General features: G+C 39.9%; 1 protein-coding gene across 2 annotated transcripts; it reads left to right on the top strand.

Annotated features, from left to right (window-relative positions):
- The first annotated feature begins 777 nt into the window (after positions 1–777).
- LOC145459238 (putative sodium-coupled neutral amino acid transporter 6) lies at positions 778–14,494 on the top strand. Of its 2 annotated transcripts, none has more exons than XM_080337883.1 (13): positions 778–1,141; positions 1,955–2,022; positions 2,896–3,075; positions 4,374–4,540; positions 4,609–4,690; positions 4,752–4,893; positions 5,567–5,648; positions 6,731–6,894; positions 8,225–8,405; positions 8,905–9,029; positions 11,857–11,947; positions 12,572–12,720; positions 14,248–14,494. In XM_080337883.1, exons 1-13 carry the CDS (start codon positions 1,070–1,072, stop codon positions 14,323–14,325), a joined length of 1,581 nt encoding a protein of 526 aa, XP_080194009.1. In that variant the 5' UTR covers positions 778–1,069; the 3' UTR covers positions 14,326–14,494. The 2 variants fall into 2 exon arrangements, with proteins under 2 accessions (XP_080194009.1, XP_080194011.1); XM_080337885.1 differs by lacking the exon at positions 778–1,141 and adding an exon at positions 1,820–1,892.
- The last annotated feature ends 4,421 nt before the right edge of the window (positions 14,495–18,915 follow it).

Here is an 18,915-nt window from a genome sequence, read left to right as displayed (position 1 = left end):
TTCATATCGGCAACAGTGCTGGTCATAATCATTGGAGTATACTCGAATTTGAGTAATTATTATTGAAACGATTTGAGACGCGTACCGAAAATACCCCTAATACCACAAAAATCGTCTTCTCAATGAGGCTAACTTGGGAATCATAGTGAAACTTCATCTGTTTACAATTGGTCATGCAACGGAGACTAATATATTGCACATTGATTCTGGAATCATATCGTTATCTTTTCGCTGTCTGGTATGCATGTAGTAGCGTTCTGCGTTGACAAGTTAACGGTGTTTGTGTTATGTAGTTATTGTCATATTACGGGGAGTCAGAGACTCGCGCCTGATAAAATCATCAAAAGGTATACTAGCATATTGGAAACAAACATGACATGAGGTGGTAGAACTGTTCTGTATCTACCCGTCTGGGAGTATCGTAATTGATTATACTCTGCGCTTATTCTATAGAACATGAATTTTTAAATTCACGAACGAGACGACAGAGAAACTTTTCCAAGTAGAATCAGTTATGATACTCCTAGCGCGTAGGTAAGTAGGATCTCTGAATCCCAGAGGTCGGTTTGTGCATATCGTGAAGCTACGTAATATCCAGGACTTCAGATGGTGGTTTTAAATCGGAGTTGGTCATCTAAAAAATCTTCAGCATTTCCAAATTAGATTACAATTGGAATGATAACACGGTTTCTTACAAACTATAGATTAGAAATAAAATTACTGAATTAGCAAAAAGTTTCATATTAAATTGAATTCCGGAATATAAATAAATACAGCAAAAGTCAAGCTAAGCTCATATCAAATCACAGTTCATCCTCGTAAGCACGAGAATGACAAATGCCAAATATATGTACTCAGGCACAGAGCTTGGCTCGTTTCGCACTATATGTAGTTCTCATGTAGCATGTTCAGGAAAACCGAAAATTAGATAGGAATTAATATTACAGCATAGAAACTTTTCACACGTTAGATTAGAATTAGATTACCGGTCTCGCTGAAATTAGTCTAATTATACAACTAGAATTATCTTGATACTTGTAATAAACGATATTTGAGAAACGTCGGAAAGATGGATGGATTTCGGAGAAAAGGATCGAAGGGATCTAATGAAGAGGCGACGGAGGAGCTCATTCAATCGAGGGTGAGGAGTTTCGTTTACTGATTATATTTATTCATATAAGATCGAGATGTGACAGTCAACACTGCCGACAGTGCAGCATATACAGCATACAGTGCAAACCGGGTAAACTGCACCTTCTGGGTGCCCGTTCCAATAGGTGACAAGGAATCAAATGTATCTGCCAGCCTCTAAAATATATATCAGTGGTTCTACACCGGGGTTCACACGAAGCCAGGGGGGTTCGCTGAGCCATTCTCAGGGACCGTTCGTTGGAGGTCAGGACATACACCCGACTCAATGCTTTTGTCAATTGTCTGTCAGATGCTGGCGATTATCCCTGACGAGTTTCAGTGGAAAATATTTGGGATCATTTCAATATAAATAATATTATTCTATTGTATACTGAAGTTGTGTTCCTGCAAATGTCTCTTCAAACAACAGTCATACTTGAATACTCCCAGCTTCAGCTTTGCTACTCACCCCATGCTTGCAAACAATTATAAATACTACGTACAACATAGTTCGCAAAGCTGCTTGCAAATATTATGTGTGTGCAATGTTACGACTGCGTAAACTTATGTGCACGATGCACCGCAAATTTAATAATACAGATAGCACCTAGCATACTACAGTTTAGTATTTTGCGTCGGTAAATTAGTAAACAAACAACCTATGAGTTAACCATTACCTAATTGCTACCATTGTGCACCCGTTACCGTTCGCGCCTGCTTATCATCTGCGACTCGCAATATTGCACGGGTTGCAAATCGAGGTTTCCGTTCAGGTAACTTGTGCGTCTTTCAATCTGTTGTCAGTGCGTGTTTTCTCCAATAGGTGCTGTACACGGCAGAGGCCTACGAAAAAAGAATGGACGACAAGGGAATGCCGATGAAAAACTTCAAGTGAGTAGAGTTTTATGCATGCGCGATATGATAAGATTCTTTCTGAGCCATGAATTGAGTATACTGTATTGTCACACTCATGTATAAGCAAGGTAAATCGTCGCTATGTTTCTGCGTGTCAAATGTAACTGCTACTCGCATTCAAGAGATCCAGCAACGTTGTATGCTTAATGAAGTGAAAGCTGTCTTCTGTTTACCTGAAGAGTAATTTCCAACGCGTTGACCTTGTCCTAAATATGTAAACATGTGAATTTGTAGTTTTGTAAGAATTTTGAACGCTGAGCTGCTTGGAAAATGTTCATGTGCGCGACGCAGCGCAACGTTGCATTAATAGGCCTACCTGCGTGTCGAGTTAAATTTCAGACATCAGCTTTACCTTCTAGAAGCGAAACTTAACTGATTTATGTGCTGCATTTTTCAATATAGTTTATGGGATGTAGATTGTAGAATGTAGACCCATCCCTTAATTTGACAGGGATATCAAGATACCTAGATATCCCTGTCCCTTTGATCGTCACTACATGCACACAATAATTAGAGCCAGACTGATCATTTCCATAGTAGGCCTATATTTCATGCCATGATAGTACGGGGTCCGAGAACTATGCGACTACTGGCCTAGGAATATTGATTTATTTCTTATAGCTTACAGACGGCCAGATGCGGTCTTTTAGAATATTTTATGTCCAAGCAAAGAGATGGCTGCGTAGCTGTTCCAATAAATCCATTGAAGTTTTGGAAATGCACCGTAAGCTGGATGCTATATTTTATGAATATGGGCTGAATATAGCTCTAATTATCGGTTTTGTCGTTATGGACTCAAAATAGTAACATTTTTACGAAACCATGTACAATCTATATTCTTCACTTCAGGTCTGGAAGAAGGCCAACCCAAGAAGAGATGGCCTTTTTGAAAGAACGAAGGGCCAGTCAGTATGACGGGAAGACCGCGCATTTTGCTCTATGCGTCTTCAACCTGATGAACGCAATATTGGGAAGCGGAATACTTGGACTGGCCAATGCCTTCGCAAACTTGGGATATATGCTATTCACGTTAGTGCGTTTATGTTAACTATTAGCAGTAAATCTGAGCATAATCGAGAACTTGAGGTACTTTGTTTCCGTGTTCTAAGCAGGGACTACGACATATACCATATCACATAGGTACCTTTATTGTCACCTAAACAACGTTGCAGGTTATTGTCTTATCCAGAAGTAGGCAGTAACGAATTACTTGTATAATTTTCGGAGTACTCAAGTAGGTTTCGCCTACTCGCTGTATATTTACTCAAGTGGTTATGTTTTTTTTTCTTACTGCCGTTTCTACTTGAACAGGTTTTTATGCAAAACTACTTGCTTTTTGAGCTACGGATTTCGAAAAATAGAATTTGAGATAAGTTTGTATCATGATTATCTGTACAGGTGATTCTCAACCTCTTTGACGTCGCGGACCGGTAAAACTTCAAAAATCAAAATAAACCCTAAATTTCATGACCACAAATGTATATGCAACTCAAATGTAATATTAAAATATTCATTCATTGCTGCCTTTTTGACACTAGATATTCATCATAAGTGGTTCTAATGAAGTTTCTGGAAAGCGAAGCTTGTGAAGTCCTTCTGAATACCTGACTGTGATTGTTCGGTATTCTTTGAACGAAATGAGACATTGGTGTTAGCTCTGACATATCTTATTAGGGCCAAGTGTCGCATAATTGCACTGTCGAAATCTCAACGAAGTTTGTTTAAAATTATCCTTAGCTTTCACATATAACTCGTCCGAAAGGAGTCGTAGGCTACTCCTAAACAGTTTCGTACGACACTTGCACCATCGTGACATATCGTACGCCTTTAGTAGAACTCTCTGTTACGATGCGACGTAGAAAACACGTTCCAAACTATACTACATCGATTCAAAATGTGATATTTTATTTCTCTAACCGATGAACAAGCGTCCAACATCTTGCATTTTGGAATTGAGATAGAAAATTCGAAAATATTTGGCGAACCGACAGGAAACTTGACACGGACCGGAGGTTGAGTTGAGAACCCCTGATATACTCATGAGAGTCATCGCAGTAACTGCAGAATTTTCGATGATTGCTGCGACTTGTATCGTCAGTACCGATATGCCTCTATTATTGTGAAGTACTCAATTAATGGTACTCTGCCTACTTGCAAACTTGTCATTGTTCGAAATTTACGAAGTAGCCATTCCATTGGCTATTAAAGTAGGCGACGTCTCCATTAACACTTCTTTATACTTGTAATCGAGTAGAAACTCTGCTTCTTCTACTTCTACTTGAGTATAGTAACGGTGACTATTTGAGCTACCTCTGGTGTTATCATAGGATACTTCTTATCCTGGTAGCAGTGCTCGCCTTTACGAGCATCCGCCTTCTGCTGGACATGTGCGATCTAACTGGGATCACAGCGTACGAGGCGATTGGCGAACAAGCATTTGGTATTGGAGGAAAGCTAGTCACGGTGTTTTGTATATTTACGCATACCCTCGGAGGTGAGAAATATTCTCTACGTTGTGAAAATTATTGCTTCCTAATTGGTCTGATATCTCTGCGTCTGCAGCAATGTGTAGTTTCCTGTTCATTGTCAAATACGAGCTTCCTGAGGTCATAAGCACGCTCACCCAGTCACCCGAATGTTCCGAGTGAGTATATGTCAATTAAGTAGCAAAACAATGATATTTTCAAGGCAGTTCTCATTCGCAGTGCGTGGTACTTGAACGGTGACATCATCGTTGTCCTCGTGACCGTGGTTATCATCATGCCGTTGGCGTCGGCGAAAAATATAGGCTTCCTGGGATACACGTCTGGATTCGCGATGGCTTGCATGATCTTTTTCACCGTTGTGGTGAGTATAGCGGCGTGTACATCTTACATTCGTTGATTTCATGAAATGGTCTCTGGCTCACAGTAGAGATGTACAGGATAAGCATTTTGGATTCTAATCGGGCAAGAATCCGGCAAGTGTTTCTCAAACAGGACCGGATTCGGATTTCATTTTTACTCAACTGTTGGATCTGGATCAGGACAGGATTCTAAATTTATAGTTCACGAAAGTGACTTTCTGTTTGAAAGGGAAACAGTATCCGGATTGGATCAGGATGCCATTTTATCGAATAGGATAGGATCCGGATCCTGAAAAACCATGACCCGTATACATCTCTAGCTCACAGGCAACCACACAGTCGCGGAAATTGAAAGAATGTTGCATAAATTGACATAAACACACATGTCCGCCCGCGTGTACATCAAATTTGGCTCCCCTCCAACCTGTAGAAGCGTAGATATTAAAGTAAAAAGTTCTGGATTTTTTTTTCAAATTTTATTGGCAAGCTCATAAAACTTTTGCGTTGTCAGGATTTACCGCGCTTCTATGGGCAACTACCCAGTAAAATTTGATAAAAACCTATTTCTGTACAACCCCAGCAATGACCAAGGTATATATTTTTAGGAAATTTACCTGAAATCTGTTATATTGTAGATATTTGTCTTCTTTTCAATTTCAATTCGTTGTTTTGTAGATTGTCGTGGAAAAATTCATAATACCATGCCCGATTTATGGCTCGAATATTACCGACGTTGTCCACGACGAGGTGCTATCAAGTGAGTCGATTCTTATGAGATTATGGATAGTAGCACAAACGTTGTGATCACAGCTAAAGATTCTCTTCTATATCCTCGCATCATTTTTTTCAATATTATAGACGCTGTTCTGTTAATTCTATCTGTAACGTCTAAATCGATCTGTGATGTCACGTCATTGCCTTGACCATCGACTGTGACATTGACTGCTATAGTGATTCTTCAGTACGAGACAATCATAATATTCAATACAATAATGCACCATTTATGGGTTACCAAAAGTAGTCACAGTAGTCGACATTCCTACTAAATTAGAAATAGTTTAATGCCTTAAATTACTACTTAACTACAGGTAGCAGCAGTGGTTTTACAGACATTTCAAAATTATTCCAAGTAGAGTGTGAAATGAAAGGTCGGAAAGTGCTCGACTAATAGGAGGGCGTATTGTAACTTTCGAAATTTCAAGATTACTCTTCGAGACAACGCAAAATGACTGATTACACTACGGTGCGAATGTCGAAAATATATACAGTTATCGTGATGCAGGGCCTATTCCACCGGGTCGTCATGGCAATTTCACTGGCAAAAGTGATGAATGTGCAACTTTGCATTTATTCATAGGTTAAATACCGTAATAAATGATCAAACTGAAATACAAAAGAACAGTTGCATCGACTAGCCTAATCCTTATTGCTCCAACAACTCACAAGACGTGGGTGCTAATACATACATGCACGCACGACGCACAATCACAACAACAAGAAGACGAGATCGCTCATGCGTTTAGGGAAACTATTAGAGAGAGAGATAGTAGTAAGAGATAATCACACAATGAAAACATATCGCAAAACTACTTTCTATTTTACGTAATGCAAAAGTACAGAAGGCAAATACTTTTAAGTAAAAAACTGTCACGCAGAAGTGGAAGTAGTTTGAAAACTTAACTAATTAAGTATTTATTGCAAGTAGGCTGAACACGTTACTGAACACATCTGGTAGGCCTACTCACCTCACGCATCCAAACCTATACGCATGTAAAAGATACAGCACCACAATAACTACGCGATATCCCACTGGACACTAAATTATTATTGATATTTCAGCTACAATAGCTCCGATTCTGAATCAGACGGCGCAGGCGATCGTGGAAAACAGCAACGTCACTGCCGGCGTCGAATGCTCACATCGGAACTCACTGGTCGCGGAACTAGACGAAGCACTCCAGCATCAGACATGCGAAGCGGAAGCCTTTACGATTAATTCAAAGGTAGCCGATATGTGGAGATAAATGTAATGCCAAAATCAGAGGTGGTCACTGGTCAGTAATGACTAGCGTTACATTTAATCCAAAAATCAATTTAAAATAAACGTAGTCCTAGTTTATAACATGTTTTTTAGTAATGACGTCACGAACCATTGTTCGTGATATCACAGTGGATTGACATTGACAATATATAGGGTAAATATGGCTCCTTTGACGAAAAAGGCTTCCGAACCCTGTCATAAACGAACCAAACATAACTTCAACCGGACTACATCGTTATGCAGCATTTTTTCGGTCGGCGGTCATCATCAACAGAACACTAATTCCGTAATCCGTACAGATGATCTATAACTACGTGCTATAACTGTTGAACCGACGATGACCTCGAAGATTCCAGCTATTCCACATCGTACTTCGACTTTATTGGGTGTAAATCGTCTGCAAGGCCCATATTACTATTTTTTTATAAAAGTATCTACTCAATTATGGCATAATTAAACAACGTTATATAACAGAAAAACACAGTATTGTTTTATTTAAACAAAGTTATAAAACACCATTCGTTTTATATGCAACCTTATAGTAACGACGTACTTCTACCTTTCAGAAGTGCTTAAGTTGGCTTTTTCTATACTTGCACCATAGTGTCCTATATGGTGTCGACACAAGTAAATCTCACGCCTCAGCGAAATTGTATCACGTCACAATTTCCATTTGGCTACAGGCAATTTGACGGTCATTTTTGACCGGCTTGCCGAGCATTCAATTTGATTAAACGGATATCGATCGAAAGCTGACTCTGCACTGATTACGAAAATATAAATTTTATTCCGCACGCGTCCCTGGAACCCCCACAATCAGCCTCGAATTTTTCATTGTTATGGAGATTGGCATTGGGACGCAACAATGCTGTCTGGCGAAACGAGAGAGTAGCTCAAGAGAAAAAGAGCCAGACAGCATTATTGCGTCCCAATGCCAATCTCCATAACAATGAAAAATTCGAGGCTGATTGTGGGGGTTCCAGGGACGCGAGCGAAATAAAATTTATATTTTCGTAATCAGTGCTTGTCAATTGACGAAAAACGCCATGGTCAATCACTTCTTCTGTTATTCCTTATTGCTTTACACCCAGTGTGCATTGCCTCATTTACATCGCCTCCAAGTCGCTTCGACACCTTACTATCTTTTCATTGAATCCATTCTTGTGGTGTTTTGAAATGATGAAATTATATTGATACTAAAACATGAATTTGTACATTGTACAACTACATAAAACATTACAAACAGTTGCGATGTCCATTGAGCTTTACCAACTATTATCTTCTAATTACAGAGCGCTTATGCTGTGCCCACGATGGTGTTCGCTTTCCAATGCCACGCATCCGTTCTGCCGATCTACCTGGAGTTGAAAAACCCAACTAAAGGCCGGATGCAAGCAGTGGCAGTCGTGTCGATCGGAAACGTATTTGCGCTCTACTTTATCGCCTCGCTGTTTGGTTACCTCACATTCTTCAGTGAGTATATTGCTCCTAGGATTATCTTTACCTCTATCGGCCGTTCAAGGTAGACTTGGACAACTAGGTAATTAGATGTGTCTAAGTAGACTAATTAGAGCGAAATGCCGGTAATTTAACTCCAATCTAATTTGTGAATTGTTTCTATGCTCTCATTTTAATTCTAATCTTATTTCTAGTTTTCCTGAAAAGGATGCAGATGAGCTGTAGGCATATAGTGCGAAACAAGCCCAGCTCAATGTACAGACATTTGCCATCCTCGTGCTTATGAGGACAGACTCTGATTTGATATGAACTGAACTCGATTTTTGTTTTTGCGAATCCCGTAATTCTAAAAAACACAGGGTAGCTATAATTCTAATTGCAATCTTATTTTAAAAAGCTTTCAATAATAGTTCTAGCATGTGCGACGTGTGCGTGTGCGCTCTAGTGGGACATCTTGCGTACGAAGCCTGGTTAATATGCCTCAAATCACGAGCAGTAACTAATTTATTTCTAGATGCGGTTGGACCTGAGTTATTGCTGATGTACAGCGTCTACGATCCCAACAACATTGTCATCCTGTTAGCCAGGCTTATGGTGCTTATCTGCGTTATATTTTCTACGCCATTGCTACATTTTCCGGTGAGTATATCCATTACGCAACATTTTCCTGAAGTTTATAGCGAAATTAGAAACCCTTTGTCTGTACACTGTAAATCTACGGGTAAAAAATACATTCAGCGAAAACGGTGCGTCTTCACTCTCAAAGGGCCGAAAAGGCAGGGCATGGTATGGTATGGTATGGAACGAGAATTTTCCATAGTCCATACTTGCCTTACTCTCTCCATACCATACTTGCAATTTTCCATACCATTCCAACATTGTTCCATACCATACTTGATACACATTCCATACTTTCAAATACTTCAATATTATAAGTATAGTACCTTTTATAGCACCTATATTATTGATATCTCGGATGTCATTATTGCTTAAACTAGCGAATCTAATGCGAATCTAATTCCTGGTAATAGTTTTACAGAGTCTGTTTTGGTGAGGTGCCGTGTACGTCTACTCTACAGCTTCCGCGAGCAAAATGAGATAGTGAGCAGATTGTTATCTAGGAGTCTAGGACTGTCCATAAAAGGGACTGCTGGCAACTAAGGCTGGGCATAATGATTCGAGTACTCGAATCTGAATCGAGTATTAATTTTAATGATTCGAGTCGAGTAGTAAAATACGATTATTTCGAGTACTGACATTATACGGCGCTTGCAACTGAAAGTTCATTTACTAACGAGTATTATAGCTTTGATACTATTTTCCACCGAGGAAGCCTTGAAACCCTGATTGGCCGTGTCGCAGCATACGAGGCATAGTACAAAACTACGAACGTTACTGGAAATAACACATTTCCGAAGTCATGGTCATCCCACAACATTGTCAACAAGTTCAATGAAATCGGTATGGTCGAAAAAATATCAAAGTATCTTTTATGTGATGGATAACAGGCATTGTGTTCTTTGTGGTGGCATAAAAGGTACATATTTGAAGATTGACTTGGTACATTCTGTTGTGACGTCATAATGAATGATACTCGAATACTCGACTCGAAGCGTTATACGTGATTCAGAATCGAATCACTCAGGTACTCGATTTTGCCCAGCCCTACTGGCAACATACGGCCCGCGGGCCGGATGCGGCCGGCAACATGATGTTTTCCTACCCGCGGACAGTTTCCTTCTTACATAATAATGTGACCCGCGGCCCCAGTCTGCCAAGATTCACCCGTACTTGCCTAAACGTCAAATTTTAGTGACTGTATGTTATTATATAGGTGTGCGCACTGTGCAGCGTGCGAGAGTGGAGCTTACGCGTAAGTTCGTCGAAGCGAGAAGACTTGCATTATCGGCATTTACGATGTGCTGAACCCTAATGAATTGATTCTTGGTAAACTTTGGGTACCGGGCTTATCAAACGCTTTGAAATCTTAATTAAGGATTGCACCGTGATCAGAGAGAAGCAGACACGGCGGCGCCTGTATGACAATGCTATTCTCAAATCAACATCGTATAGTCATTATCGGCGAGAAATGGCTTTGACGTGACATTGCTATCGATAAAATACTTTCATTAAATACGATTTATTCCTTGTATACATGGGCGAATAATTTATCCATTCAGCAATCCGGCCCGCAAAGTACCTAATTTTCCTATTTCAGGCCCGCCGACTGGAGAAGTTGCCCGCCCCTGTTCCATAAGGATATCATCTCATTTCCGGTACATTGGCATGAGGCACATGCAAGTGTAAAGTAAATGCTCGCAAAATAATTTATAATATAGGCGCACCCATAAAATATCGCAGCTGCAGGCGATCAATACTGCAGCGATCTGCGTGATTAATAGTACAGTATTTGGTTGGGGATAGCGTGGGGAGAATTCCAAACTATATCTACCCCACTCCCTGATCTATAATCCTAATGCGAGATCGTTTGAAATAAGACCAATAAAAGATATCTCGGTATGTAAATAGTATAGATGTGCGGACAATGTTTCGGAAGAAATGTAATTATCAATCACATTGAGGATTTAGTTCCTTGCGTCATAATTGCTTGTAAGCTGTCGTCACTCAAGGAATGAGGTAGTTGGAGTAGCCTACATTACCAATTATTGCGTCACATGATAGACTATGCTCGGAGACGTCGTGTCTAGACTCGAGAGAATATCAGATCAACATTACTATTGTCGTTATTACATCACAAAATCATGTCATTCCAAGTGCTCCTAAAACCGTTGCACAAGCGTGTATTTGTTCCTACACAGCGTTCGATAGTTCACGTTCACACATAACAAAAGCGATCGTATTCCGTGAACAACGAACAACGTACGCTTCATGAAGCTTGCACAGATCACGATAAAATGTATAAAACACTAATGTATGGAAGTATGGAAATGTCGTTCCATACCATACATTAAAATCTTCCATTCCATACCATACTTGCATTGTTCCATATTCCGTACCAAAATATCGATCCATACCATACCATACTTGCATACCATACCATACCATACTTCCATACCATACCATACCATACCACGCCCTACGAAAAGGGTGGTGTACGAAAACATAAACTAATTCAGAATTATACCATGGTGATAAATCCTACTTGCCCACTTGCATATACCTTCCTACGTTCTTACGTGCATGTATAATTTGGATTAAATGTTGTACTGGTTCTATTCCGTGGTATAAATCTGAGACGTTCACACCCGTATATCAGGGGTCGTACACGGGTGGAAATCGAAAAAAATCCGCCTATTTTGTCCATAGTACTCAAAGTATAATAATGAATACAACACATCGCAACAATAATCGTAATATTCTTAATCGTTTTGAAGTGGGCGCAAGTGTCTTTTGATCCTGGTCTGCCATTGACTACGCGGAGATATCACGTAATTCTCTTTTGCAGTCGAGAAAGACTATTGAAAATCTCTTCTTCCCGGACAAGCCATTCTCCTGGATCAGACATCTCGGAATAATGCTCTTCTTGCTGACTCTGAGTAAGTAAAGTCCAAACCTTCAAGCTGTTATAGTTAAAGTATAGTCAGCGTTGGTGCTAAAGTATAAGTCACGCCTTACCTTTCTAATCGTTTACAAGTAGAAGTGGAGATTTCTAATACCTTTCAAAGCTACTTCAAATGGGAGCAGAGAATCAAGAACGTCAAACTGCTCAAGATAGAGGTAGATTTGGACGAGAGATAGCATAGCGTACTTTTAACAAGTAATCGGAGGTGTTGGCTACTTTCAAAATATAAGATGCTTCTTAACGGTTAACGCAAAATGACGAATGACGCTGCAAATAGGTAGAATCTTCGATTCAGTAACCGTGAAACAGCTGTGATTTCGACCAGTTGCAATGACCATTGAGCTCATACAAGTGACTCATATCCTCAAACGGCTTTCTACTTTGCAAAGTCCAATGTGTAAAACATCAGCAGTATTGCCTAATCAATTGTGCAGTGGCGTAAAAACACAACCTCTTGGTAAGTAATCTATCGAAAAAATTATTAGAGCACTCCGAATGGCAGATGTACTTCCTTAGCGTAACTGACCTTCTCTATATACACACTGACATTTCAATTGCAGTATTATCGAGATTCACGAGTGTTGACTCAATTTTTCAGCGGACCTGCTCGTAATCTACGTGCCGTCCATCCGTATCGTTTTCGGCGTAGTCGGAGCTACCTCGGCATCCATGCTCGTCATAGTCCTGCCTTCTCTGTTTTATCTGCGTCTCGGAGTTGATAAGATGCGTTCCCCGAAGATGATCATGGTAAGTGCATCCCCTACCTGAAGCATACGAGCCGTGCTAAGTGCACAAAGTAAAATGACCTTTATGTATTTAAAACTTAATTATTTGATATGGTTTTGTCACGCGATGTCGTATTATGCCGAACAGCGCGGGACAACTAGAAATTTAGATTCGAGTTCTAATTTTAGTTACACGATTTCTGTTTTCAAATTAGATTAGAATAAGCATTGCTGAACTCGGGAAAAATTTAAAAATTGAATTCTATTCCGAATTTGAAAAAAATACAACAAAATTTCATATCAAATCAGAGTCTCGTAAATATGAATTAATAAATGAATGAATTATCTAGTTAGCTCAGGGTAGCTGTCAGGATACACTCGTAGTTAACGGAACTGTCAGTTAAGGCATAATGCACAGTGGTCCGCTTGTATATTATGGTTTATATAACAATATCACTTAGCATATGTAGCCTACATTTAGCGCAATGTCAGTATAGGCATACTATTTCGTAGGGATGGTGTGAACGCGAGGTTCACGTTCGTGTTCTGTGTGTGAACCTCGGAAATTTAGAGGTTCGCGTTCACAACAGAACCTCGTTAGGTTCTGCACTGTGAACCTTTTTCATAGATTACAATTTTCACTTCATTGTAACATCTTTGGTTCAAATTTATTATATTTCAACTGCGGGCCACTCTATGTATGGCGCTGGCAGCATTAAAAATCAACACTAAACGAACATGCACCTTGACAATGTCAAAAGTTTTACTTGCTTTGTTACAATAGTTTGCTCGAAATATCCAGCTTTCCGTTTGTGGATATTTAGTGACACTCTGCTGCGAGCTTGAGCCGCAATCACACAACATCACGAGCCGAATACGTGGTCAGCGAATGATGCTTATTCAACCAATCAATGAGATTGATATCGTTTTCTGATGCAAAAAATCTAGCAGGCGTACGGGGTCAATCTTGAATTCATATCTTTACTGTATCATTAAAACCAAATCCGTGCGATTGAAGTGTTGGCTACTGCTGTAGAACTTGTTAATGGGGTGATATCTGTAGCAAGTATAGAAACCCGTTTTACACTCTGCTCAATATCAATGTAGCAATACCCAGACGCCGAATACATTGTCCGGTCTGGCCTAGACCTTCAAGGCGTAAGCTTTTATTTCTTCGTATGTCCTTGTCGAAATTGTTGGCAAAGCGACGGAAGATATTGATTTTATGGGAGTATTATATCCTTTGATTGCCTCAGTTGATACATTTAGCGGCGTTTAAAACACCAATATGTACTTCAGCATTGCGGCCTTATGAGGCCCGAGTCGTCGCTAGGTATCGTGTACTGTACATTAATATAGGTTATCGTTTCATTGAAAGATAGAGATGAAATTAGCAAAATGACGTCACGTGACGTCACGAGGTTCACGTTCGTGTTCACACAGAACCTTTCAAAAAGGTTCGCGTTCACACGAACCTGAACCTTTCAGAGGTTCACACCATCCCTACTATTTCGTATTAAAAGAAAGGCATTTTCTTTTCTACTTTCAGTGCATGACTCTCGCTTTCCTTGGCGTGTGTTTCATGTTTGCGAGCATAACCCTCATACTGATTTCACTTCTGTCGTGATCATATGAAGAAATTGTGAGCATCGGATGTTACCTCGAGTTGCAGCCTCGGCGCGGCTGTCTCTACACCAATTTCGGCTAACAACGGAATTCATTCAGAGGGAACTTTATTTAATTCTCTAAGATTAGAAGTATTCTGTTGAATTTATATATAAAGTTTGCAAACCGAATATGGACAGTCGCATTTGTTTACAATGTGTGTATGGGGGCACCGCTATCTATCTCTGCAAGGACTGAGTGTGACTATATACACATTACAGATACACAGGACGAAAATGTGGAAGAAACCAAACATTTTAAAACAGTGGTCAGTGGTCACCATCTTTTTTTGAAAACAAGAGCTATTTTTCTATTTTTGGGGTACTGCGATTAATGTGAAGGGCTACCAGTTACTCCCACCGTTTACCGCTGCTTGGCCGAATTTCTTCCCTTTGGCATTTAGAGTAAGGCATAGGCGTTTCCTCTCCTTACCAAGAAAAGGTAACACTTCCCAGGACTCATGCTAGTGCCTGTGAGTTTAGTTGCGTTGCCACACTTGAAACCGAATCGTCAATCTCTGCGTCAATGCTAGAGGGCAGTCCTTTTTGAGCTCCCTTCGCACTTTTTTTTTAAAATAAATTTTATTCGCACAAACTAGCCAAAAATTGTTATACAAAACAGATGAAGATACTTGACAATATTTTGTTCAGATGTGCAACAAATTGGATACTATAGCTCAAGCCATCAAGTGTCTCATTAACAAGGCAACTCTTTTCTCTCATTTTGATTTCAATTATTTCCCTAAAACTAGGGTTGCATTTAAAACAAACGGTGCTATTTTTTTCAAACGATGTATAATTTTGCCATAATTGTGTAAATACTTTCGGAAAACATTTAGTATGAACCTACTGACGATTTTCACCCAATATAGTTGACCGATAGGCTACGATATGGAGTGGCTGGAACCCCCGAAATCGTCATTAGTTCGACGGTTATAGCAAGTAGATATAGATAATTGGTACGTAAAGGGTGTTTTGATGATGATGACCGACGACCGCAAAATGATGCATAACGATGTAGTCCCGGTTAAAGATATTTTTGGTCTGTTTATGACAGTGGTCGGAAGTCGAACTAGCCATATTTCCCCTATATTTTCAAATGTCAATGCCAATACATTGGGACGTCATAATTAAAGATTCGTGGCGTCGTGGCTAGAAAAAAAAACAATAGAAAACATGTTTTAAACAGGGACTATGTTTTAATCATGTTCGTTCTAAAATGAATTTTGTTTTAAATTCAACTGTAACTAAAACCCTTCTCGACCAAACAAGTTGTTGGGTTTCGTGCAAGAACGTCTACTAGTGCTTTGTTGCCATGTTTTGCACTGTTCTGCACTCCTATTCAAATTTCAGCGTATTTTTGCGAGTGAAAAATGCTTGCTGGCAGAATTCGTTTTTGAGAGGTGACACAAAGGTCCCGGAGGCTCCAGTTCGTCGAAAGGGTGAAAAATCTACATGTTTGTTTTGAAGCTTTTGCCTGATGTCCTGGAAAATAACGTCCAAAACGATCAAAGACAGTAGGCGCATTAGCGCTCGCTACCTTATGATACCTTGCTCCAATTTGTGTTCTGTTTGTTTTTCGATTTCCAATTTTCTGGCTCGCGAGTAAATGAGACGAGCAAATAAAGTCACGATACCGTGTATTCGGCTCTTTCGCTCAATCTAACTTGAAAGTTCATAACAGTTTGATAACCTTAAAGCAACTTTTTAGACTAGGCCTACCACCAACATCTGAATTTTTGTGGCATCTCGCGACCCAAGCCTCACCCATGAAAAATAATTCAATTTTAATACAATACAGGGATATATAATTCTCTCTCTCTCTCCACTTGCACTGCCCTTGAATATCCTATTTGGTTTATTTGAATTATTCCACGTCAGAAAAATTAACAATTATTTACGATTTTCATCCGCACGATTAGCATCACCTTCGTCATTTGCACTGCAAATTGTTTCATTCGCACAAGCACAAATTTTTCATACCTGCTAAACATGTCCATTCCCATCACACGAGATCTTCGTCTAAAGGAAACGTCTACTTACCCCAACCCAATAGCAACCTAACTAAGAGATCTATCGACTACTTGGGACCTATCATCTGGAATGCATTACCATCACATATCCGTGAATTGCCTTATAATAGATTCAAAAAGCCCTACTTGATCACCTCTTGTCGTTACACTAACACTGTTGCCCTACCTCACCCAGACATTGCTTCATTGATCATTTGCTACCATTGTTTAATTTTTTTCTATTTTCCTTTCCTAACTAAACATTTTTTTACAGCCAGACTGTTCTGAGTCAAGTGTACCTGTTTGATGCTGGTGTGATCAGACTAGATGACCTTCACGGTCTTATCGATCATTCCTATCTGATACCGAATACTGTGCACGCATATTTTCTGTACCACAATCACTGCCGTTTGTTATGTATTTTGGTTCGATGAAAATAAAGACTCTCTCTCTCTCGTACCATCCCACAGGTTGAAAAGCACTGCTTTAGAGAATATTAACCATACTTCCTTTCCGACTCCACGGGGGCGAAGACGAGCAAGGCCCCCTAATCAAAACCGCGTTCGCAAGTTCCTGACGGTCGACTGACTCATGTCCAAATGTTCACCATTTTCCACTTCGCCCTTCAAAGCTCTCATTTAAATATTTGCTACTGCCACTAACGGCGACTCATCTGGTCTTACTGGCGGTCTAGTGACGTGTAAATGCAGATTCCACCCAATGTACATGATTACACAGCTAACATAAACAATCTATATTCACCCCGACAGAGTAAACCATAGTACAATTATAACTACACATAGGCTATTTAGGGATATGACTTTCACTTTCTTGGGAGTAGTTTTTGTTTGTAAGCTTTTCCCTTGTATACTTTGCATTATTGTGTGAAGTGAGTTGAATTAATTCATGCCTGTGCCATAACCTCAATTCCATATGCCATCAGAATCGGACTCGTCGATTTGATATTGCAAGATGCAATAAACGTAACTTAAAAACAGTATATGAAATAAAAACAAACAAACGGTTTAGTTTTGTCTCTTTCTGAGACGGTTGCGGGAGGCAACACTATTGACAGGTAGGGTTACCATATACGTCCTATTTTAAGAGGATTTGTCCTCTTTTTTGACTTTTTTGAAAGTGTCCTCGGAGGACGCCTAAATGTCCTTTTGTCCTCTTTTTTGAAAATTTAAATGCACGTCGAAATTGGACTGAAATATAGGAAATCAGCGTTCAAGTTTTTCGGGACCTGAGCCAGAAAAATGACTTTCTTTAGTATTTCGGGATCAGGTTGAGCCGGAAAGTCGCTATAATTTTTTTGCCAACCAAACACAAACTTACCATTTTCCCCATATTTTACTCCAGTATTGTGAGTCTGAAAATTTTGAAAAGGTGTCCTCTTTTCAGATTCCCAAAATATGGTAACCCTATGGACAGCGACCTTTTTAGCCAGGCATATTCTATCCCGCAAAGCGTCTCACACAAACTTCCAACTTATTAGAAAGATATTTCAAAACACGACGCTGACCTAACAGTGAAGCTCATTAATCATCCAAATAAACAGCCGAACTTACTAGGCGACATGCAACCACCATGATTCTTCAAAAGCTTTGTTTAAAGAGTATGTATGTCCTACATAAATCTTGCTTGACTTTGGACTATCATACGCCAAGCTATAAAATAGCAGACGTTTCGGGTCAACACACTGGTTCGTCTGTAATTTTTTGTAAAATGATCACCGCCCAGTGTGTGTACTTGTACACTTGATTACGATTCTCATGATTTATTGGATGTTTGAGCATTACGCACGATTCTTGCTCCCGTGACATATGCTACGTGTCAACACTCAGCAGTAGCAATGCCTACAATCTCGTTACAAGAGCATAACAAGGATCAAACTTGATGGTGCTCATGCTCTGATAACAGGAAACACGAAGTTATCCAAATTTTGTTTGCGCATATCAACTGTTACAGTACATTTTCCAACGTAATATCGCCATACAGTACTGCAGGCGTGTGAAACCTTTTTGACAAGCGGCCCAAAACTATTGCCGTGCAACCGCGGGGTGCATATAACCTTCTAGTACAGCTACAAACCCCATCGTCTCATTAGGACTTCATAACGGTGATGGCGAGATTTATCACCAAAATTCGGTATATAACTGTTACAAACTATCGTGAACTTGAACATGCAGGTTGTCATGTAGAAATATTCAAGTGGGAAGTCAGCGTAAGCATATTTTCGAGTTTTTGTGTCACATCTGTTAACCCACCTGAGCTTAGCCCAAACGTACCAGACCAAGATAAATCGGAAAACCATTTCGCGGGCCGCACACCATTCAAAATTGGCAAGTGCCACACAGTTCCTCTGCGGTTGCACACCCCTGACACAGTGAATCAACCCACTCTCTTGGCAAGTAGTAACAGAGATACTCGGACGTGGGGACCGCATGCCTGATCTGTACAGGCGAGCCATCGCCCGTATAATGTATGTTGGATCGAACTACATACAGCCCCTATAGTATGCTATGAACAGTGAACGCA

This window comes from Botryllus schlosseri, chromosome 16, assembly GCF_051294905.1.
Source record: "Botryllus schlosseri isolate E-star chromosome 16, Bs_hap1, whole genome shotgun sequence".
NCBI lineage: Eukaryota > Metazoa > Chordata > Ascidiacea > Stolidobranchia > Styelidae > Botryllus > Botryllus schlosseri.
The sequence above is the reverse complement of the archived record's forward strand: the minus strand, read 5'-3'. Positions and strand labels throughout refer to the sequence as shown.